This window comes from Cebidichthys violaceus, unplaced genomic scaffold, assembly GCF_023349555.1.
Source record: "Cebidichthys violaceus isolate CVI_PGR_0920_01 unplaced genomic scaffold, fCebVio1.0.p SCAF_28, whole genome shotgun sequence".
Taxonomy (NCBI): Eukaryota; Metazoa; Chordata; class Actinopteri; order Perciformes; family Stichaeidae; genus Cebidichthys; species Cebidichthys violaceus.
Window position 1 is genome coordinate 602,501 of NW_027176461.1, and position 24,272 is coordinate 626,772.

At 41.3% G+C, this 24,272-nt stretch overlaps 2 protein-coding genes across 2 annotated transcripts in view; both read left to right on the forward strand.

Moving 5' to 3' along the window:
* The window catches only part of plekhh1 (pleckstrin homology domain containing, family H (with MyTH4 domain) member 1), a 28,494-nt gene extending 10,622 nt beyond the window's left edge, over positions 1-17,872 (forward strand). Inside the window, exons 8-30 of the mRNA XM_068721813.1 lie at positions 697-1,448; positions 2,112-2,190; positions 3,259-3,350; positions 3,503-3,650; positions 4,238-4,374; positions 4,496-4,606; positions 4,865-4,951; positions 5,367-5,525; positions 6,977-7,057; positions 7,191-7,370; positions 7,465-7,576; positions 8,106-8,218; positions 9,759-9,935; positions 10,131-10,228; positions 10,344-10,521; positions 11,383-11,538; positions 12,016-12,113; positions 12,313-12,454; positions 13,508-13,650; positions 13,880-14,009; positions 14,267-14,350; positions 14,957-15,103; positions 15,711-17,872. Coding sequence (XP_068577914.1) covers positions 697-1,448; positions 2,112-2,190; positions 3,259-3,350; positions 3,503-3,650; positions 4,238-4,374; positions 4,496-4,606; positions 4,865-4,951; positions 5,367-5,525; positions 6,977-7,057; positions 7,191-7,370; positions 7,465-7,576; positions 8,106-8,218; positions 9,759-9,935; positions 10,131-10,228; positions 10,344-10,521; positions 11,383-11,538; positions 12,016-12,113; positions 12,313-12,454; positions 13,508-13,650; positions 13,880-14,009; positions 14,267-14,350; positions 14,957-15,103; positions 15,711-15,863 — 3,557 coding nt within the window. The 3' untranslated portion in view covers positions 15,864-17,872. The remainder of the gene's footprint in view (positions 1-696; positions 1,449-2,111; positions 2,191-3,258; positions 3,351-3,502; positions 3,651-4,237; positions 4,375-4,495; positions 4,607-4,864; positions 4,952-5,366; positions 5,526-6,976; positions 7,058-7,190; positions 7,371-7,464; positions 7,577-8,105; positions 8,219-9,758; positions 9,936-10,130; positions 10,229-10,343; positions 10,522-11,382; positions 11,539-12,015; positions 12,114-12,312; positions 12,455-13,507; positions 13,651-13,879; positions 14,010-14,266; positions 14,351-14,956; positions 15,104-15,710) is intronic.
* A 3,163-nt stretch (positions 17,873-21,035) lies between these two features.
* The window catches only part of slc25a21 (solute carrier family 25 member 21), an 86,893-nt gene continuing 83,656 nt past the window's right edge, over positions 21,036-24,272 (forward strand). The window contains exons 1-2 of the mRNA XM_068721863.1: positions 21,036-21,211; positions 21,333-21,419. Coding sequence (XP_068577964.1) covers positions 21,350-21,419 — 70 coding nt within the window. The 5' untranslated portion in view covers positions 21,036-21,211; positions 21,333-21,349. The remainder of the gene's footprint in view (positions 21,212-21,332; positions 21,420-24,272) is intronic.

A 24,272-nucleotide genomic window follows, 5' to 3' on the forward strand; every position in this document is an offset into this window, starting at 1 on the left:
AACAGAACCGGCAATGATGGACGGATTGTTAGCCTCATCCAGTCTGCAACCATTATTTTCAAAACTATTGGGATAGTGTGTTTATATTACATTATATACATTATTAGGTTATATTTTGATTTGTTTATTGTGAATTAGAACTTTTGTCATGTTTGTCATTAGTTTTGATAAGTGGCAAACTTAAAGAAATTGAAATAAAGTGGCAATCCTGTGGCAACATCTGGGGGGAAAATTCTGCTTTTTTATTAAATGTACTGCTAAGCAAAAATGCGGTTCATTGTTTTCAAAGTAAAGAAATTATATAGCATTTTAACACACTTGTTATTTCAATCCATAGTCTAATGGCATGCTTTTTATCTGTAGGTAATGGAAAATTGTGTCCCAATCCTTATATAATGTTTACTTTCCAAAATAACTTTTGCCATCATTATCACAGTCTGCTGCATAAAGTAATGCTCCAGCCAAAAAATCTATTTCATTTATATTTAATAAATATTCACCTACCAAATGTAAGCATAAAAGTGTCTCTTTAAAAGTTTGAAGCTCCTTTGTGGAGGAGTGCAGCTTGGATTTACTGAAGTTACTTAAAATTACAGCAAAGAAGTGAAGTTGGAATTAGAAAATTAAGTTTTCCTTGGACATCAGTTCCTATGTGGTGTGAAGGCTACCTCAATTGTTAATAATTTGTCTCCTCAGATGTGAAAAGGGCTCCTGAACAGTCCAGTAAGGGGATTTGTCTCGGAGACATTGGAGCCCATGATGTTCTCTCTCAGGGTCGGAGCAGGGAGAGTCCCAGCAGCCCAGTTTCCATAGGTGGACCAGAGCTCCCAGTGGGTCCAGAGGGTCTGTCAGGGTGCTCTGACAGAGACAACTCCTCCGATGAGCTCAGCAGCAAGTTCCGCTCCCAGTGCCTTCACTCGTCCTCTTCCTCCTCTTCTTCCTCCTCAGCCTACGAGATGGCCCACGGACCAAGCTCCTTGGAGTCGTCGCTCAGGATAACACCCAAAAGCCCGCACCTGTCGCGCTCCCCCTCCACCAACAACCCCTTCCCGAATCCTCCAGTTCACCAGTCAGGCACCAGCATGACGCTCCCCAAAGTACGGACTCCGCTCACCCCCAGAGACAGCATCCAGCTGGTCAAGAAGCATTACAGCCAGCCACAGCCCAGCCTGGACAGACTCCACCACCTCAACGTCAACATCGACATTATGACCCCATCCTCCACGTCCTCCACCCTCAAGAGCACAGGCACCGGCACCTTGCCCTTCTCTCAGGTTGTGGAAGAAACAGACATTGACGATGGGCTTTCTGACAGCATGGACGGCGTGGTGGAGGGGTCGGGGTCAGAGGAGCCATGCCGGAATGGAGTCTCCTTTGTGGGACTCCCAGAAGAACTGGAGCAGCTAGATCCACCACCAACGCCCCCATTACACCGCTTCCCTTCATGGGTATGAGAGACTGGTATTTTGTAGTCAACTCCTGCTTCCTCTCTTATTTTATGCTGTTAAAGTCCTACCTACAAGCATGAGCAATTCTATTGGATCCATCATCTTTTTGTTTCAATTACTTACCTAAGCCCAGGACTCTTTAAAACTATTGGAGGAATAGACTTATAGACTACACTTATTTGTTTTCTTGCGGAGAATTAGATAAGAGATGATACCAATCTCATATCTGTATGGTAAACATGAAGCTACCACGAGCAGTTGGTTAGCGTAGCTTAACACAAAGAATGGAAACAGAGGGAAACAGTTAGCTAAAATCATAATTTACATGTTATATCTGGTGTGTTTAATTTGCACATAAACTGAAGTGTAAAACCAACATTTTATGGTGGGCTATTTATGTGACTATTTTTTGGACCAGTTGCCAAATCAGGCTAGCTATTTCCCTATTTCCCATCGTGCTAAGCTAAGCTAACCAACTGCTAGCGGTGTAACTTCATCAAACTCTTGGCAAAAAAAAAAAAATTCCCGAAAATGTCAAACTATTCATTTAATAATGTGAACAGCAAAGAGCTCAATGCCAACTTGTTGTACTGTCTGAAGGTGTTTATAATGAATGTTTGAGTGGAGTGAAGAAGAATATTCCTGACTTTGTTCTCTCTGCAGGAGAGTCGGATCTACGCTGTGGCAAAGTCAGGAATGAGAGTATCAGAGGCCAGTCCTGGAGCCAGGGGCCCCGGACGAGGTGAGCCCCCTGTAGAAAACTAGCCATCCTCTCCTTCTTTACTATCCGCTTTTCTTCTACATCCATTTATATGATGGAGAGAGGAAGACAGCGGCAGCGTCTAACCCTTTGTGTGTGCCTGTCTGTCTGCATGAGCCTGGGTGGTGTAGAGGACGAGTCATTACTGTGAGGTGACATGTCATTCTGCTAAAGCTGCTGTGGAGCTGTGTGCTTGGTTTGGATCTGTCATTGCCGCCTTTGATGTCACTTCCTCTGGCTCACGGGCTCCACACACCTGTACAGGTGTGAGCTGCTCTTCCCTCTTCTTTTTTAAAGAGCCGAGGAAGAGCGTAACAGCGGTGAGGTTTAGAGTGGTTGCTTTTTAATCAGCTGAGATGAAAGGACGTGGTCTGGGTGTAATTACTGCTTTGCTTTCTGTCCCGACATCATCCATTTAGTCAGGATGCAGACAGCGAGGTTTGACAGCACTACGACTATAGAAATTCCTGACTTCCAGGGAGATGAAGCTGACTGCCAAGTGGCTGTTGTGGATGAAGTCAAAGCTTACTCAGCGTATTCAGCTTTCTCTCATGTTTGCGCCTTAAGGTGCATGTGTTGTTTGAGCATTTAGATCTCTGGCAGAATGAATATCATGGACCAGTTCTTGAGAAGCATATGGTCTTGGCTCAAATTATATATGAAAGATCATGTATCATTTATCATGTACTTTGTGTATGTATATATGAAGGCTTATATAGCGATGGATGTGGCTAGCTTATGTTGCTAAATGAAAACAAGACAATGTCACCTATAAAAGAACAAACCGTATGCACCATAGTTCAAATCCATTCGCTACAAACCATAATAACCTCATGGTGGCTAATGTTACTTATAGATATTTAGACAGTGAGTTTACAGACTTTATCACTCTTGAGTCCTTGTGCTACTGTTACAGCATGTTAGCTGTTAAGTAAAAGTGGCATAATCTAAATGATATAAATGTTGCATTGGCCCTCCATCTACATGTCCATAATTAAATAAACATTGAGTCAAATAAATTCTAAATTGTCTTCCTGTGTATGTTTGCAGGTTCCAACTTACCCCAATACCCAGCGGCAGGTCCGTTCCCCCAGTTGATCTATAAGAATATCAATGTACCAGTCTATACCACACTGAAAGGGGTGAGTGAAAGTTTACTTCTTATTATTGTGCTTCACTTTTGATGCAGCTTGTCAGCTAAACATCAACTAGTTATCATTTGAACTGCCATTAAATGAAGTGGTGTTTTATTTTACACTACTCTTTTCAAATGTTTTTTTTTTTTTTTTTTTAGAAAGCCACTCAGATCAGCAGTGTACCTCTTCCTGATGACGACTCTGGGTCAGAGGACGACAGCAGCTCTCTGGCCAGTTTACGGACCTCGACCCTGTTCCCGGACAAGAAGGGCAGCGTCCCGGGGAGCCCGCGTGCCGTCAAGAGAGGTGAAGATTACACGGCGCAGACAGGACAGTAAAAACCATGTACATCTAAAATGACATAATCTCAGGACAAACTTGCTGACAACACAAGTTTAAGATAGTCCATGAATTTTGGATCCCGTGTTTTAACAGCCTAAAGGTAGGACCAGAGTATTGAGCATGGACTGTAATACTTAGGGTTGTCAATGTACAGCAACACTAAAAAAATTATTTATGATAAATGTCAGGAGGAGCACCATTCTGCCCCAACAGTTAGCAAATAATACAGAGAGAAATACAGCGTGACAAGGCAGCGGCTTGTCTGCTCACCAGAATGGTGTGCAGCTGTGAGAAGCTGCATTGTAAGTACGGAAAGTACCAAGATACGCTAGAAATCATTAACTAAAGTAGAAGTAGGTGATGCAGCGTAAGGGAAAACACTCAGTGGCTACAGATATTCACCACTCAATGCAAAATACCTGCTTGAATGCATTGAACACAATGTACTGATGAGATCTAAGAGTGATCTCAGAGTCTGGGTTTCCCATTTAAGAGCCTTCTGCCTTGAACCTCCTGTTGCTTGCTGGCTCTCAATCAACTGCTTTTCCCAGGTGTGTCCATGTCCTCCATCAGCTCAGAGAGTGATTATGCCATTCCTCCTGACGCCTACTCCCTGGACAGTGACTACTCCGAACCGGAACATAAAGTCCAGCGAACCTCCTCCTATTCCTGTGAGAGCACCGGGCCTGTGAGTGGAGTCCTGCTTTTTTATAGTCTCTACAGACAAAATGTAATGATAAAGAATTAGTCAAATCCTGTATGAGCAGTCAGTTGTGTTTAAATGACTCCTGTGCTGTTTGTGTCTGTAGGAGATGCTGGAGAAGTCGGGGTACCTGCTGAAGATGGGCAGTCAGGTGAAAGCCTGGAAACGCCGCTGGTTCATCCTGAGGAATGGAGAGATCCTCTACTACAAATCTCCTGTGAGTGAGAGCCTGCCCGCCTGCTTCCTTCTAAGGTTTTGCTGTCTGCACAGAAAACATTGCATGAATATTTCAAAAGTTTGCGTGCAAGACGGCTGCAGTCGAAAGCACGAGCACCGTCTTAACACCTCATCACTAGCAGGGTTGTCAGTCTAGATTAAAAAAAAAGATGTACGTTACCGCAGTAAAACTTTGTGATGGCATTTCTGATTACAGTTTTTGACAGAAATGAAGATTCTTGTGTGTTTTTTTTTTCAGAGTGACGTGATCAGGAAACCTCAGGGTCAGATTGAGCTGAACTCGTCCTGCCGTATAGTTCGTGGAGAGGGAGCGCAGACATTTCAAGTGAGTGGTAAACATTGAAACAAGGATTCAAACAGTGCTTCACTTTGTGTAAGAAGGAGAGTATTACTTACGCTGTACACTGTGACTATTTCCTTCAACAGGCTATGTAAGGAATTAAAATGGTAGCACATTTTTCACAATTCGAAACCTGGACTTGAAAGAAAATTAGATAAACAGTTGTTAGAGGGCAGATGCAGCTACACACACACTCTCTTATTATAGCACTGCATCACCATAGAGTGTTACTGCTGCATACCAGAGAAGCAGCTTAAAATTACGTCAGGTATAGCATTGGTCTGGAATGCTTTCCTGGCTCTTCGACAGCTGATTCTGATCTCCTCTGACACGATGATGCTATCTCAGTCGGGCTCGGCTGAGCATTTTTCCTATATTTCTTCCCTTTTCGTCTAATCAGCTGATTACAGAGAAGAAGACCTTCTATCTGACTGCCGACTCACCCAACATCCTGGAGGAGTGGATCAGGGTCCTGCAGAACATCCTCAAAGTCCAGGCCAGCAGCCCGGTTACTGTGGAGACCACCAGCAAGCCCACCGTGAGGGGTTGGCTTACAAAGGTCAGGAGACAGAAGTGGTAGATCAGTTAAATAAACCTGAAAACTTATTTTTGCTAACTTGACTACATCAATACTTCTTATGTCTGTCAGCTAAATGTGAAGCTTTATGGCTAGGAGACAATTAGCGTATCTTAGCATTAAGACTTAAACAGCTGGTAAAGTATTAGTATGGTATTAATCTTCTCACCCATCTCTCAGTAAGAAAGTATTTCTGTATAGTATTAAATATTCATGAAATTTAGCAAATACAACAAACAAAACCTCCATAGTTATTACTTTACAGGAGTATAACGCTCAATACTTTAATATTTTATTAGGCCTTCAACTAATGATTCATTTTATAATCTGATGATTTTTCTTCTGTTAATTGATACATTTCAATTTTTTAGAAAACTTAAAAAGAGGGGAAAATAGTCAAGCTGGAACAAATAGATTACTTAAACAATTAATAGATAATCAATATTGTTTCACTAATTTATTAATTGTTTCAGCTCAAGTTTCTATGACATCTGGAGTCACACAAACAGTCCTATAGAAGTAATTAAACTTTTTGTGTTAACAGATTTTTAACTTGTATGTGAAGTAGCCTTACACCCCTACCCCGCTTCCATTGCATAGATGCAAGAGGTATAGATAATCCAGGCTTTCCCCCCGAAGAGGATGTCAGAAATTTCAGGCTAAACGTCCTCTTTCAGACAGATGTAGATCCACTGGGGTGGGGAGGGTTTGACGGAGCACTTGAAGCAGATTCTTAAAAACCTCCTTCACGTTGGGACACGGCATTGTGGCCGAGCTGCTGGAATGCTTGAGAGCTCCTTCCCTTCAAACCCTCCTCTATTCTTTACCTTTCCTTAGCCAAGACCCGTCGTCTGTTGGTGGAGTTAAAACACTTAAACATCTGACAGGTGTGCGTGATGGCTCTCTGACTGATGACTGACAGCCGTGTCCTCTCACCAAATGCCAAATCCCTTCCTGAGCGTCGTCTTTGATCTGCAAGTTATGACGTGATCTCAGTCCAGACAGGGGCTGTTAACCCCGGTGACCCCTATTTAAGGGATGCACAGCTGGCTTTGTGTCGACGGCATCCTTCAGTGAAATCATTGCTCCATTCACATTTCTAAAAGTCTCTGAAATAAGTCTGTCGCAGAAAGTAATGTGTAATTATCAGCAGCAGCAGCAGCAGAATCACAGCGCGGAAGGACCGTTAACATTTGACAGAAGTTAGTCGTCTCTTTACTGTGAACAAAAATAAAATAATGATTTGCAAACTTACCTGCAGACTCTTGGGACATCTGCTGGTCAGTTGTAGAAATTCTCTGACTGACATCTGTCAAACTTTTAAAAAACAAAGAATACAAAGTATAGTCTTGCTACGTTTTAAAAGAAACAACAACCAGATAGTCTTGGAATTTGTCCTGAAACGTTTCTACACCATTGTCTTCTTGTTTCAGGTCAAACATGGGCACTCTAAGCTGGTGTGGTGTTCCCTGGTTGGAAAGGTCTTCTACTACTATCGTAATCAGGAAGACAAGGTTTACAAGACTCCCTTCTCCTAACATGCCCTCGCCTGCTTTTAATGTTGTCTTTTGTCTATGATTAACTTAAACTAGTCATCATCATCTTTTGTTTGGCTCCTTGTTTGCTGATTTACTTCTTTTCTCTCAGTTGCCTCTGGGTCAGCTGCAGATGCGGGAGGCCTCTGTAAAGGAAGTGGATCGTTCCTGTGATTCAGATGAGGACTACGAGGCAGGCAGTCGAGGTTTCCTCTCCTCCCACTGCACCCTGGTGGTCCAACCAAGAGACCAGAGTCCAACTTACATGCTCATTGGCACCAAGCAGGAGAAGGTAATGTGACATATTCATGTAATTGATAAATGTTTTTATGTTTATCCTCAGATTTGGGATTCATTCATTTGTGTTTGCACATGTTTCTACACAGGATACATGGCTGTATCACCTGACTGTGGCAGCGGGCAGCTGTGCATATTTCAAAGTGGGCACAGAGTACGAGCAGCTCATTGGTAAACTCCTTGATGCAGAGGGAGACCCAGGTGAGAAAATCCCTGTTCTACAGCAAAGAGTAACTGTAAAGTAAATTAGTAACTGCATTATTATTAGTGTTAAAAAGAAGTGGTTGAAAATATATTTGACTTCAAATGTACTGCCTTTGGTGTTGAGCATTACAAAGAAGAGATTTTTCAATTTAATATGATACTTTACACTCTAGTTACATATCAAAGTTACTTGTTTTTGTCCGGTGACACTGCTCATTCTTTGTTGACAACACTGGAGTGGACTGACTGGTTTGTCACACTCACGGTAGAATTGACTGAAAGGCTGAAGTCTTGCAAAGTCTCTCTATAAGTGGATACAAATTTACTCAGTAGCATGCTACATGTTATTTTGATCCACTGTGTCTGACGGCCTTAATCCACTCTGCAGACTGTGTTTACGACTGGAGCGCTGTGTGTGAATAACTGTCAGCTGTTGAGTCATTACGGCTTTGAAACTCTATCTTGTTTGTGTGTGTGTGCATGTGTTTGCGTGGGTTTACTGTGTGTGTGCTTCTTCTTTTCCCAGACTCTGCCTTGTGGAGGAGCGAGGCCTTGAGCTTCTGTAAGGAGGGTCTGCGTTCGCCTCTCACCACTCTGCCCTCTGAAGCTCTGCAGACAGAAGCTCTCAAGCTTTTCAAGGTCACTCTCTCCACCGCTCACCCTTCTTTCTGTCCCTCTAGTTCTGTTTCCATTTACTCTTCTCCTCTTCCTTTCATCCCTTTCTCCAAATCTTTCCTTTTCTGTGCGGCTCTCACTGCGAGGGTCTGTTCAAGGCATCATCCGTCCTACTCCAGTTTGCCCCCCCCATTATCCCCTCCCACTCCTGGATACGCTCCGTGGCCCTCTTCCCTCCTGCCTCTAAACCAGATCAAAGGCTCGAGGACGAGGGCCCCAGCTCATTAAAAGTGTGGAAGAGAGATAATGGCCTTGATTATCTGCTCTGATTGAGGCTAACAGTTCCTCTGGTTTACAGCCAGTGTGAAAGGCGTCCCCTTTAAAGATGAGACATGGGAGGTCAGGGCCTTCAGAGAGTGGCAGCAATGGAAAGCCACGAGATGGGGGAGGAGAAATGGGATCAGAGCAGAACGGGGACCTTGTAGGAAGATCCTTTTCCTCTCTTTTCAACTCTGTAGCCCTTCAGTGTGCCCACCCAGAAGCCCCCTCCACTACAGTCACTGCACTAAGGGATAGAAAGTTGAATGGATCGGCCCTCTCTTTGAGCAGCCAGCCTTAAAAAACAGTCACAAACACACAAAGAAACAGAGTGAATGGGTGACACGCTTTTCAAGTCTACGCTTTACTTCCTGCCTTTGAAGTATTAATTAATCTGACAAGGCTGATGAAAACTGTTAAATTGGTTGAAGACTGAAGAGTCTGAAAAGGAAGTGCCCTAAACTTGCATTCTTTCTAATGGCCATAAGGGGGCGACTCATCTGGTTGCAAAAATAAGTCCGATTTTATGGAGACTTCTTAAGTCTTCTTCATTATGCATGATGTTCATTTAGTAAATTATGGTCCCATTTTGAGTAAAATCTACCATAAAGCAGGGTATGCTTTAGGGGCATGGCTACCTTGTGATTGAGAGGTCACTACCACAGCATTGTCTGATCTGGGAGTTGTACACATTCTCTTCTTACAACTTTAACCCTTTCACAGTGTGTTTTCACTTCATGAAAGTTAAGTGCTAACATTTTGATTATCTAAAAATGTCTTATTCAGCGTTCGGCTGTACTTAGCTCCCCCCTCTCTTTTGTGGTTGCAAAAAGCCAAGCTAGCGACGACCAAAAACCAAGAAGGTGACGCCCAAAATGACAAACTCAAGGTTTCAAAACCGTGGTGCAAAAACCCATGGACATACTGCGTCTACTTCTTATATACAGTCTATGATTTAAGACAAATGATTGTCTTCAACTGTCTCAGACAAGAGAACAAATGAGAGAGGAGAAATCCCAGAGATGAAAGCAAAAGCTACGACAAAAAATTATGACAAAAATATTTGCTGACCTCATACCATGTATTTCTGTTGTTTTTTTAAATAATTTCTTCTGACCTGAATATTAACATCACCATCCTAGACTTTTATTTTCTTCACGTTTAACTGTGCAGTCTGGTGTGTGTTTGCCTCCACCTGCTGGTAATGCAGTAGAATTAAATGCCAGAAGTCTTTCCTTCTCTGCAGTCCTGTCAGCTCTTCATCAATGTGCTGGTTGAGTCTCCGTCTGTCGACTACCACACCTCTCTGGCCCAGAATGCATTGCAAGTGTGCCTGACCCACCCTGAGCTGCAAAATGAGGTGTACTGTCAGCTGATCAAACAGACCAACCGCCGGACGCCACACAACTACTCCCTCACACAGGTCAGCCTGGTGCACACGGAGGACAAAACCGATGCATGGGAAGCACAAAATGGTTAAACACAACAAAAAAATGTTGATGACATTACCATGAGAAATCCAGTGTCGTTAACTCGGAATGTGAAGCTGCATTCTTGGCACAAGTTTTAAAAAAGTATGCATAAAATACGATCCTAATAAAAGTTTTACTCCCTGTAGTGCTGGCAGCTGTTGTCTCTGTGTGTGGCTCTGTTCCTTCCTCAACAACATTTCCTTTGGTACCTGAGACAGTACCTGCAACGCAATGCTGACCCAAGGTGAGGTGCCCAGAGCCTGTAGCGGATACATGACTCCGTCCAAAGTAACTATAATCAGATCTGAGGCAGTTTGTGTGCATTGTTTACATCTTCATCCCCTTTTCGTCCCGCACAGGAGTGAGGTGGGGAAGTATGCAGTGTACTGTCAGAGGTCTGTGGAGAGAACAGTGCAGAACGGAGAGCGGGAGGCCAAACCCTCCCGTATGGAGATCGTCTCCATCCTGCTGAGGAACCCCTACCACCATTCGCTGCCATTCAGCATCCCAGTCCACTTCATGAACAACACCTACCAGGTAACACAAAAGCACAACACGCTGTCTTTGTGGTGACTGTCTTGAAATGCAAACACAATTCCTAACTCAAGCTGCATCTACCTTTATAACCATGTCTTATTGATGTCTCGTAGACACCATTACACTGTCCTCTTTTTAGAAGCAAATCGTCAAATCAGCGAATTTCTCTGCAACTCACTCACTTTAAGGGAGGGAATTTATGTGTATTATGTTCTACACATTCCAACATGCTCTGCCTAGAGGGAAGGAAACTAACAGCAGCATCAGTTTATTCCTGCAGATGTGAAGAGACATGTTGATGTTGCCACATACAGGCAAAAACAAAAACCAACAGCTGCCTCAATATTTAGTGTCACCTGCACGGCCAGTTCCAAAAACACAAAAACAGTTTTGGCAGTGATTTGCTAATCAAATATATGCAATCAGATTACTTTTTAAAACGTGACCTCTGTATTTCTACTGTTTGCTTTGAGATCATCCTGATAGACAATAAAATCACTGCCTTCGTTGTAACTTTCCAGAGTTGCAAAATCCTGTTTCATAAGCGTTTTGGCACCAATGAGCCCTCGATCCCACGGATCTATTTCTCAAACTGGACTTCCTGGATCACATTTTATTATCTCACTGGGACTTGAAACAAAACGACTCTTGCATTTTTTTATTTTTTTTTATTTATGTAAGGCTGTTTTTGGACTTAAATCCTCTTGCGTCTGCAGTTCTAATCTGCTGCTGCGGTTACTTTTCTCGCTAATAGATGGCGCAGTTTCGACTGGAAAGGCAGGACGACAATGGCTGGTTCTAGATTCCGGTGCTCCTCATCAATGAGAATGAGACGTGTCCTCTTTTTTTGTTCTCATGTAGGTGGTGGGTTTTGACGGCTCCACCACAGTGGAAGAGTTCCTCAATACGCTGAATCAGAGGATCTGCGTGAGGAAGCCTCAGCTGTCTGGGTTTGCACTCTTCACTGATGATCCGTCTGGCAAAGACCTGGAGCGCTGCCTGCAGCCGTCTGCCAAGGTAAGAGTCTGGGTCACTGAACATAAGTGGATGGAAGAAAACCTCTACACCCCACCGAGGCTTTTGTGGTGCATTTATTCATATCATTTGTCTCATGTTACTCAATATTTTAGGGGATCAGCAGTTGGTAGTTAAAGATTATTTTTACAAATTAAGTTTGTCCAAACATTTTGGTGACTTTTGGATTTTTAGATGTAGTTACATGTCAGCAAACCAAAGCTTTACCCTGTAATATAATTCCACTCAATCATGATAAAAGTGGTGCTTCCACTTCGTTTTCATTCTGGTTACTGAAACTGAAACCATTAAGTTTAACCAGCCCACCAAAGAAAGTGAATGCACCACATTTATAACTCTGTCGAACAGCTGGAACAGCATGCAGTGCATTTTAGAACAGATTGATGTCTTTCTCTGTAGCTATAGATACAATAACAACTACTCGTCTGACTGGAGACTGACTTGTATCCCTTTTGACAGATCTGTGATGTCATTTCCAAGTGGGAGCAGGCCCTCAAGGAGCTGCATCCTGGGAAAAATGAGGGGACACGGATAGTGCGTCTAACATACAAAAGCAGGTAGGATTTCTATCGGCACATCTGGGCTTTGCAAAAACACACATTACCTCATTATCTTTCATTACATGTCTCAACCTGCATCACACAATAATAGATGGTGATGTGATACGTGTTTTTCACAGGAATTTGTGTGTATGATTCCAGCCTCTACCAGGAAAATCATGACGACTTTTTTTTTTTTTCATTTGTGCATGCACAGGTTGTGTTTCAGATCTCAGGTGAAAGGAGAGACGGACCGAGAGCGCCTCCTGCTGGCGTACCAGCTGAACGACGAAGTTCAGCAAGGCCACTTCCCTGTGAACAAAGAGCTGGCTCTGGAGGTGGCCGCCCTCATGGCACAGGTCTGAAAAGATTATGTCAATTTATAGGATTCAAAATACTCAGCCAGGATTTCTATGTTTTAAACTCCTCTGTCTCTTTCTTTTTTTTACACTTTATTTTTTGCCTTTTCACCACAGACAGAACACATACGTACAAGAAAAAAAAAAGGGATCTGGATTGCTCTGTCCTCTCAAAGGCATGATAAATCCTGAGAAATATTCAGGTGTTCATATGTAAACATCGTCCATTTGTCCCATTTCTCACGACATCGCTCCTCTTGAGCTCTTATTCTGTGAGTTAGCAGTTCCATATCATACATTTCAGTCACAATTTTCAACCATCCATCTTGTGATGGTGGTTCTATCTTGTGCCATCTCTTCGTAATAGCTTTTTTACTAGCTGCTAGCAGAATTTTCACTAGATACCTGTCTTCTCTTAACACAATATCATATTACCAAAGTAAAGAAACATACATGACTTGGGTATATCATAGCCCAGAATTTTGGTGATAACCGTATGAACATTTCCTCAAAACTGTACTATTTCCGGACATAGCCAAAATACATGGGAGTGGTTTACATTTACTGCCCCACATTTCCTCCAGCATGGTTGAACAATAGACAGACTTTTGTTTGTAATTTGAGGAGTAATAAAGAATCTGATTATATTCTTCCAACAATGTTCTCTCCAAGTACGCAAGGATGTTGAAGACTGTTGTGTCCTCCAGATATTCAACTATTCATCCTCTGTAATATTCACACCAAGTCCTTGTTCCCATTTCAGTTTTACATAAAATGTATTTCCTAATTTTTCCATCAGATGTTGATATAAAGTCGATATGATTCTATATTTCTTTGAGTTGTAAACTCCTATTATGGTTCTAATTATTCCATCTTCATCCAAGTTAATTTTGTGCTTTATTTCTCTGTTGAAAAAGTCCCTTAATTGCAAATATCTGAAGTGGTCTTGGTTATTTAGTGAGTATTTGTCTTTCAACTCCTGGAAACTCACAACACTTCCATCTTTAATAACTGTGCATATTGCTGCTCTGTCTCTTTCTAACCCTCTTCCAGGTTGAACATGGTGACTTGGAGAGACCAGCTGCCTCCTCTCCTACTGTCTCCCCTCAGCCTAAATCTCAGCTGATTCTCCTGCAGGCCTTAGAGCGCTTCTACCCCAAACGCTACAAACAGGACTGCAGCTCAGAGCAGCTCAGGTAAAACAAAGACACTGCAGTTGTCAAAATAAATACTCACTTCTTTTTTTTAAATCTTGAACCAGAGAACCTTATGTCCTCATACAGATTAATTTGATGTATAAATAAAGTCTGACAAACATAGTGATGGCATTTTGCCATGAACTGATCAGACGCAAACACTGCAGGATGTTCTTGTTTGCTACAGATGAGAATAAAACTTTAACCGATGTTCCCCTTCTCCTCTCAGGGATCTTACTGAGCGTCTGGCCACTAAGTGGTCTATGCTACGTGGGTGCAGTGCACCCGAGTGTGTGAGAATATACCTAACTGTGGCTCGCAAATGGCCCCTATTTGGAGCCAAACTCTTCAGCGCAAAGGTAAGGAAAAAAACTTCTCTACTTGTTTTGCATTTAATGTTACACTGTGTATAACTTCATGCAGGCTGCAGGTTACATTCAGTACTTGATTTGAAGTCAAAACAAGCACGCTCAAGCTGCGATGTCTAGATATGAATGCTTGAACCCTAACAAGCCCCATCCATGAAGCTTTCATGAACGAAGAAGACCCAGAGAGGAAGCTGCAATGTTTACGTCACACCTGTAATATGACCTCTCTTTGTTTCCCCTGTCCACAGCCGCTCCCCCCCTCTCCTGTTGAGCAGAGCCAGGTGTGGCTGGCAGTCAATGAAGATGGATTGTGTGTGCTGGACTATGCAATGGTGAGTTTCAAACAAATACCTCCATCAACACTGTCTCTGCCCTGTGTTGTTACACAAAACATGGAAAGAGAGATCCGTGTTTATCTAGAACATTTTAGAACGTGCCGAAGAATATAGCTCAAAAAGTGACGTCCCTCTTTACAAGTGCAGTGCTGGGCCACAGCTGCAGAGCTTTGCCGACCCGCTGGTCTGGAATGATTTCTATTCTGTGGTGTTTCAAACACCAGAAATTCACAGGAAAATAAAATGGCCAGCCTCCGATTTACCATTCTTGACCCTGACAGACATGGAAACCACGTTAGCTTGGGCTCTGTAATTTTCAGCGGCCCGTGCAGATCCATTTCATTCTTGGTCTGGCGGGCGGTGCAGCTCGTGCGCTTTCATGAACGTCAGAGAGAGAGCGAAAACAAAGTGAAAATCAAAAGAAGCCGCTGGATGTAATGTCACGCTTCTTTACACTCAATTTGCTCTTCAAAAAAATAGCCGAAACCAAAACGATTTGCCAAAAGAATTCCACGCTCTATTTTGGTACCAGCAATAAAATCTGAGCGTGTTCCATGTCTACGTCGCTGCACATTTCACACTGGCAATGCTTTCATTCTTCAGCACACGCTGGTCACACACTCCTACCAGTCTGTGATTACCTTCGGTGGCTGCCGTGATGATTTTATGGTGGTGACAAGCCAGCAGAGGGAGCCTGGAGTCGGGAAGAGGAGCGTGGAGAAGCTGGTCTTCGCGATGGCTAAACCAAAGGTAAGTGTCATGAGTACTTTATTAGAGAGGCATCACATCACCTATGTAGTGCCTACGAGCTGTTACCTTCAGGCAGACTGTAAAGGGGGCCATCTCTCCGAACCTACTGGGCTCGTAGATCATCAGTCCCAACCAATATTGCACCACTGAATAACAGTTGGTGTTGAAGGAGGGGTGGTGGACTTCATCTGACAGGGCTGTGTCAAAACGGCCAGCCACCAGCAGCGGAGGCGTAAAGGAAATGTGGGTAGATGGATCGAATGTTCAAGGTGTTGAAGTCGTATCAAGGAGCTCTGACGATAAGCAAGGAAAATTGAGCCCTGACTTATTCACGTTCTCCTGTTTCTACATACCCTCACCACTGAGAGCTGATGGAGAAAACAGGTTGTTTCTCTTATTTCAAGTGCAGAAACCTCAATGGAGCTTTAACCCACAGTCATTTTACAACTGTGGTTGAAGCTAATGAGAGTAACTTCATCCTTGATAAGCGGATCGTTTTGGGGCGTTTCAGGTTTTCACGTCTTCTGTGAGCCACTCTGGGCCTCCAGCTCCCCAGAATCAAATGAAACATCATATCATCAAGTTAAAGCCTGATTTCTTGTCTCAGATACTGGAGCTGACTCTGCTCATGGCCAGCTACATCAACCACTGGAACCCCAGCCTCCCGTCCGCCTCGCTCCAGCCCCTCGGCCACTGGGACGTAGACAGCAAACACTTCCCCGCGATGAACTACACCACCAAGGGCCCCACACTACTGTGAGCTGTGCAAGAAACCACACCGTTTAACTACAGGGAGGCTTGATGACAGACGTTTCATATGGAGTGCGTTGGGTCGCATGTCCGGGTTTTACATTTTTACGCAACAGGTATAAGGAGATTATTTTTTCTTTTTTATGAAGATTTAGATTTAGATTCTTCAGGTCTTGTTAGACTATTTATTTCTACAACAAAAGAGTGTTTCAACTCTGCTCTATTTAGATTTAAGGTTTTGAATTCCTTGTTGGAATTATTTTTGAAATACAGAAGTGGTCTGTGGACACATTTACTACCTGCAGTGTGATCCTTTTAGTCGCCGGCCGCTGCTCAGATGTTTGCCTTCATTCTAACATTCATATTTTCCAGTTTTTCTGTCATAAGCTGCCTTCTGAGAACTGGTTTGACTGGAACCCAGTGTTGTGTGTCGCTGTCTTTTTACCACGAATGATCACTCGTACTTGACAATGAACCAGCATTTAAATTCCTTCATGAGGTACTGTGCAATTAGAAAGGGAATGGCATGGCACGTGATAGTCCATAACTTGTCAGAAAATAGAAAAGTTGACATACATATAACAAAAAAAATATTAAAGTTACTATGAGGAACTTTTAACTGGTTATGAAACTTTCTCAATTGAATACTGATACCTCTATATGACCTACATAACTAAACAAACCATCAGTGAGAAAACTTAATATTTCTATATAGTTATTCTTTATGCTCGTCATCACTGGGTCAGATTCCGTGCAAAATCTGATGAAATCATGCAGTTTCACCAGAAACTCCTCAGCTCAGACTCCAGCTGGGCCTCCAGCTGCATCCAGCTCGCCGCGGACAGACCCAGATTCTACGACCTGCAGCCTGAGGGGAAAAAGGGAGGAGGAGAGCTCATTGCCAGCCTATCTTCCTCGCTGATCCGCCATTCCCCACTGGGAGCAAACACTGACACCAGGCTGCAGGAGGCCCAAGCTGTATTGCTGGGCCCGCGAGAGGGAAGGGAGACACGGGCGAACCAGAACCAGGACGGAGCGAGGCAGACTGTCAGACCCTGCTGCAGTAAAATGAGAGGTTTTCTAAAGAGAATCGGGTCCTCTGAAACACTACCACTTTTGTCCACAAGGAGCGCCATAATCAACACAAAATGAAATTTCCTCGTAGTAACTTTAAGTTTAGTGTCATTGAAGCTTTCAAAAAGAGAGCAAATATTTGCATTTGAGCAGCTGGAACCACTAAATTGTGCTTAAAAAATGACTTTAATGATCAAGCGATTATCAAAAAAAGATGCAGAATTATTTTCTGTATGTCAACTCATCAATTAACCAACTGATCGTTTCAACTCTGCCCTAATACAATTTGGTTTACCTTATAAAAAGGGTGCAGGACTGTTTTGACCCCATAGAAATTGAGATCATATCTAAGGAGCCTTTTGTAATCCTTTTCTATTGTTTTTTAAAGATAATTAATATTAAGCTCACTTATCTACCATAACGCAGGCCAAATAAAAGTGAAGTATGTGATCTGCTATTGATGTGATGTTACTGGGGTACACGATAACACAATGGGGTATGAAAGATGTATAACGGTGATAGACTGTATGTTTAATGCATCTGTGAAAGTTAAGCAGTGCGACGTGTTCCTGTGTTCATGTTGCTGAGCACATTAACATCAACATATTAGACATGGAGCGTATTCATAATCAGGTCATTCAGTGTTTTAATAAGAACAAGAGGAGAGGACAAATATAATGAAAAAGACTTGAACTGTTTTGGATCAAACCACTGTCTTGCTTGTGTCCATTAGTTATTTATTTTTACCCCACAAATTTTCTGTTTTCGCTTAAAAAGGTAAAGTTTTCCACAACTGTCACGTTTGTATTAGAAAACTTACATTTTCCTTTATGTAGCAGAGTAATTTAAGAGCAGAGTATGTTTGGTTATCTGTACTAGAATGTGTTTGAAAGATGGTGTCTTTATGTTTGTGTGTGGGATAATAGAATAAACGGTACAATCCTGTGTTCCTGTGTGCTTCCTTATATCCTAATTTAATCTATTTCATACCTTACTGTGGTGTAAAGTAACTAAGTGCATACGAAATATATAAAGAGCTTCAACTCTGCTTCGACTTTTGATGATTGAAATCAATATATTTATCTTTTTCTTTCAAATTACATACTGTACATATAACTAACTGATGCAAAGTTACGTATTAAATGAATTCTTGTTCAATATAATTATGGCGTGGTATTACTACTTTTACTTAAGTAAAGGAACTGAATACTTTTTCCACCACTGGTACCTTAAGTATTTATTTAACAGGTATAAATCTCATGAAAACCCAGATGATTTCTGCTGTTTGCTTAATTAGCTTCTCTGTGATACAAAAAGTGTTTTATAGTCCTTCAAATCTTGAAAGTCTCAAAGTAACGGCTGTGCTTGAACGCATCAATAATTTTCTTGTGCTGGAGCAACACATTTAATTGGCTTTCCCTCAGAAAACACGTTTTGCCTGTAAGTGTAATCTATTCAGGAAACACAGGATTCACGCAACAGTGACAAAATTCATATGTTACTCTTGGAAAAGAAGAACACTGTTTTTGTTCCTAAAAACCTTCTTCTCTCATCCAACACATCCATAAACTATACACTTACCCTCTGTGCTGGTTGTCCACATGCTGCCCAGTCGACATGATGTTTTACTGGAGTCGAGGTTGTTGGGGTGGAAGCTGTTCTGCTTCTTCTTATCCAAAGTGGGTCAAAGTGGTAATGGCATTTTCCTGCCAAAATACATGCTGTAAATCCCACATTTTTATAGCTCATCTGAAGCTCTTGTTGTTCCAAAGCTGTTCTTTTACTAAATGAAATGCTCGTTATAGGGCTCACTGCTGAATTTCTGCATGCCTTCATTGCTCATCAAAAAAGAAAATAACTCCTCTTATTTTTCCATGGTGCACTAAATGGCTCAGGCCACATGCTTTATAATAGTTTAAATCAAATTTAATTTAGGGTAAAAGATTCCAGTGTTGTTGGATATATGGTCATTTTGTTACCCTTACTGTAAATCCTTATTTTACTGGCTGACTGTACCATTATGTATGCTATATTAATCATGAAAGAGGCATGACGTAAAAAACAAAATATATACCTGAGGGTGTGTACAGAGAGGTGTACTGTATGTGCATAGTTTGAAACTTATTGTAAATAATAAAATAATAAATATTCTAATAAATGTGATTGCCTCCTCCATAAGGCTGTAATACTTTATTTCAGGGCTGCAACTAACAATTAATTCCTTTATTGATTAATCTGCTCATTATTCTCCATGAATTGATACATTTTTTTTAGTATAAATATACAGTGAACATTTTCCTTTAGATTACTTGTAATTGCTTGATATTAACCAACAGTCAAAAACCTCAAGATATTCTGTTTAATATCATAAAATATAAATTACTGGGTGATTGATATTACATACGTATGCCTTTACTGGTGTAGAGGTGGAGGAGCCCATTGTAACAGCTTCATGTGTGTCTTTGCTTATGTGCTGCTGTGGTATGAATTATTTGAATGCCGTCAACCTGCCAGAGACTGCAAATAATAATGAGCCTGTATGGCTAAATATGGCACAAACATGAAGGGCTCATAACTAATGTCCATTGTTCCTTCTTATGTAAAATAAACATACATTTAGGAAGTTCAGTCTAAAAAAAATCACTGTATTGATAGATTAATAATGTTAAGATAAATGTGAAATACTAGTACAAGTAGTACAGTATTTGAGTAAATGTACTTTGTTACTTTCCATCACTGAAGCAACACATCTTCATGTGAGAGGAGCCGGTGGGTTTGTCATGTTTGCTTTAAAATAACAAGAATTATTTGATTATCAATTAAATTTCTTAAGGTTTACTAAATCAAATCGAATGAATTCTACAAACGCTGACAGTCACAATGTGCTTATTGTCTTAATGAGTCTGCATCATAATTCACGAGTTCTCCGATTGACCAAACTTGAGCATGTCAAAGCCAATAAAATTAGTCTTGTAATGTTTTATCGCCGATGAAGTGACCCTTTAGTTATCCCATTAACTGTTTGTTCCAGTTCCTGTTGTGATACTGTATTCCAGCTATGTATAAACACATGAAAAAGCAACTAAAACATAATTTCTATATATGTTTGTGGTGTCATATGTCAAAGTACAGCATGTCCTACTGTGTTTCAGGACGTGATTTCAAATTGTTGGGTCATGGCAGTAAACCTATAGGAGTGACAGTCCTACTTTACCTTACATTTGACCGCTAAAGGAACAATAATAGTATCGTTAAAACACGGGACTCACATTACATAATCTAGTGAGACGGGGAACAATGTTTGTATCTGGTTTGCTTATGGGCCTCATACCGTGCATGTCACTAATGCAAACCTGACGACCCTGTGAGCCATTTTTAGAGATTTTGTTCAAGAGCAAATACCAGTTACATGAAAAGTCATTATTCAGATGCTTGTCATTGTTTTATATAATCTGCTGTGAAATGTCCATTGTCTATCAATACTTGATGGATATATTGGCATCAAACACTTAATTAGCTCCTGAAAATGAATTGATAAGTTGATTAGTTGTCAATGATTTTGACAATTATCAAGTCATTTAGCGAGAAGAATTTGAAAACGAGAAAGAGACTTTGCTGCTCTTTACTTGTTTGTATAATTTTAATCTGGATGTTTTTGTGTTTCGAACAAAAATCTGACAAAATGATCAATGACTCTGGGAGCATCTCACATTATTTTCTGACAATGTATATAGTAAATATTTTAGGAATTTCAAGAATATTAATAATCCTTAGTCGAGAGCTGCAAACTACAGTTCAGTATCATTTCAAATTTAAACCAAGACACTTGCTGGGACCTGCTGCAACAGGAATAATCCCAGTTTAACCCCCATTTGTGCTACTCTACTGCACAGTAGCTTTAATGTAAACTCTAAACACAGTTTTAAAAGAATGCCCATGTCCACAATGTGCAACCGTAAATATACATTTGTGATAACAAAATGACCTTTAATGCACTTAATGGGATTGTTTGCCTCATATTGATCTCCAGCTGTGGGTCAGGGTTCATCCAGTGTGTATTTACAATATTCAGACACTTCACGGCTGTGAGGGTTAGATCTGAAACGGCAGTTTTTTTGTGTGTGTGCTGGTAATTGATTCCATATTAGCCTAGCCCGAGAGCACTCGGAGAGATATCGCGGCTGCACTTTCTCCTACGTGGGCTGCAGCCACAGCAGAGGAACTTCACTGGAGCCTGAAGACAAGACAACACCACCGCCTCTCTACCGAGCAGGAGCAGCACGGGTAGGTCTGCTGTTAATGCACGCTGTTAACCAGAGTCTTATGACATGTGAACTCACACTAGGCTACAAGAAACACAGCCGTACTTGTAACGGAAGTTTCTTTCATGCGTTTATTTTGGTAGGAAACATTTTTTTAAAGATGACAACCAAAAAGCCGCAGAGCATGCTCCGGGAAGCTTCTCATCAGATTATCGCCGGCGGATCCGCTGGTAAGTTAAAACAACTGTTTCACTTCTACTATCTCAAACGACCGAGTGGCATTGTGCAACAGTTTAGGGAGTGTGCACGCTGCTACATGTATGTAGCAACGGTTAACGATTTAACGTCCGCCTCGTTCACCTTCCCACGAGAGCAGTAACGTGTCGGCCTACAGAAATGTGTCTGGCTTTAATCGCACATGCGTAGATAATCAACAACCGAATATATTATCTTTGGGTCGTTAGGTGATCAAAGATGATACATATGTCACCAAGATAGTTCACACGCTGGATAACGGAAGAGGCACCCGGAAATCAGTTCGCGCATGCGTATAGCCATCCAGCGAGTGAGGTTGTTTTTTTTTACCTTCTTAAGTACTTTATCAGTGTAACTACTAGGTAGGCTACATGTACTCGAGCACTGCACTTCAGTCCACGTTTGGGAAACGTGTACTTTACTTGAGTATTTCCAGGCTAATATTTAACTTTTTTTGACTTCTCTACATTTGTCTGACAGCTTTTGTTGCATTTCAGATTACAATTGTTCCGTCCCCTTCCTGTCCAGTGAAACTATGTCTCTCCAGAGTTGGACATTTGAACATTTGTGATTAACTGAAGGAGGAAGTGTTCCTTTTTGGGTTGAGAAAATGTTCCTATTTCTTAAACTATAAATTTATGATGATCTTATAGAATATGATGCATCGCTGAAGATTAAACTACCCAACAGTGTATAAAGGAGTTCAAATGAGCTCAACCATGAACATCTACAGCAGTAAAATGCAACTTACACATTAATGCAGCAGTAATATTACATCATATATTATAGTAAAACGCTGACAGGGAACAGTTTACTGAACAATGGTTACTTTTGATACTTTAAGTACATTTAGCTGAAAATAGTTACATAATTAACTTACTCACTTAGTAGGTTTTGAATGCAGGACTTGTACTTGTTGTGTGAACATTTTGAAATTCTAGAAGGCAAACAGTAGTCATGTGTTACATCTGACATTTAGCCCAAGGCTATAGAAGTGCTTGCCTGATATCAGACAGAACAGTCAACTCGTTATACTCTGTTTCCGGTCCACTCGAACTTGGTGGAGTTGGCAGATTCAAAGCTTTGGACCCAGGCAATAGAAGTGCAGTGCGTTAATGCCGGGTTAACTGTGTGTGTGAAAAGGGGCTAAGGTATCCTAGGGTCAACTCAGGCAGTGTGAAAAGCATGAATGTCAGTGTTGGAAGAAGATCTAGAGCCTTAACTTAATACAAGTAGCAATACCACAGTGTAGAAATACGATGTTAAAAAGAATATATATAGTCTAAAGTATATTTTCTATTCATACGCGGATTCTGCAAACTACCTGAAGGTATTAAATTAACAAAAGGGAGTCAAATTCCCAATATTTGCATTTGAATGCTAGAGGAGTTGTAGAAAATTAAAATAAGCTATTATGGTAAAATGGTTTTTAAGTACAAATACTTCTGTAAATGCCCTCGGTTATGTTCCACCATTGCTACATTTTTCAACTACAGCTACTACAGTTTCTACTTTACCCCATTGGTGAGCTAGGGAGAAACCAAGCATGTGGGTTTATTGTAATGTTAGATGTGTGTAATTTATAGTAGAACGAAATGATTCCCTCGGAGGATGGAGAATGGTCGATAGGAAGTGGTCGAGGAAATATAAATGAAACTATTGTTTCACTTCCTATTCCGTATGATTTGTGTGCTATATCTGGCAGGATATATGACGTGAAGTATTTTCCATGATGAAGTTATATATGTAATGTGTCAATCCACCTTAGTGGCCTTTTAGTAGGCTTCACTCCGTCATCGCAGAACCTGTAACGTTAGCTTAACAAAATGTATCTAACAATAGATGTTATTAGACAAAAAAAACCCTGAAACATATGATTAAAACCCCTTCAGACTGACAGGAAGACAATGAAGTGGGTGTAAACTAACGTTACAGCCTCCGTGTTGTGCCTCATATGTAATTGTTTTACAGGTTAAGCTCTGTGAATGTAACTGTTAGCTTAAACACTTTTCATGTAAAAAAATAGGCGCTAACTGGGCCTTCCTTTGTGACATCACCTCTCCCTATGTCGATTATCCAATTTAACACAAATCACAGACTAAAATACAGAGTGCTGAGCTCACAGATAAGAGTATGGACAGTTCCAGACAGAACAGATGTGGTGTTTAACCAAGGTCCTGGTTCCAGGTCCAGATTCATAGAGGCATATCAAACTTGGTGATTTGTGCCACTTCCTTGTCTCTAACCCGGAAGTGAGCTGAAGTCATCCTTCACACAAAAAAAACCCTCATCTGTTTCGCTTCACATTCCAGACGAGGCGCAGCTCATCCCGAACGAGACTATTGGCTGTAGTGAGATTGCGTAACACGGAGGACACGTTGTCAACTCGTGTTTTACTGAAGCAAAGGGTGCAAAGTAAAAGCGGCGAGACAGCTGGTGGAGAGGGAAGAATATGCTGACAATTTAGACCCTAATAAGAGATGCTGAGGAGAAGGAAATGCACCAAAAATATCCAACCTCTGTTTAGTATTTTACAGAGAAGCCTGGCATTTAAAGGAAGTCAGTGTATTCCTGCTTCAGAGATGGAAAAAACAGGAAATAACACATTTCTGAAAATGTATTTTGGTTACAGTGCCAGAGAAGCTATATCCTATATATTATATCTCATTGTTGCATTATTCTGTCAGTTAGTTCTGTCTTAGTAAGATTTGTCAGTTGCAGTGTTTCAGAAAATGTCAACAGTAGGAGAAAGTTGATTGCATGAAAAGATAAGGATTTCTCTTTTGTCATGCACGCTGTGTTAAGTCAAAACCAGAGTCAAGGTTGGT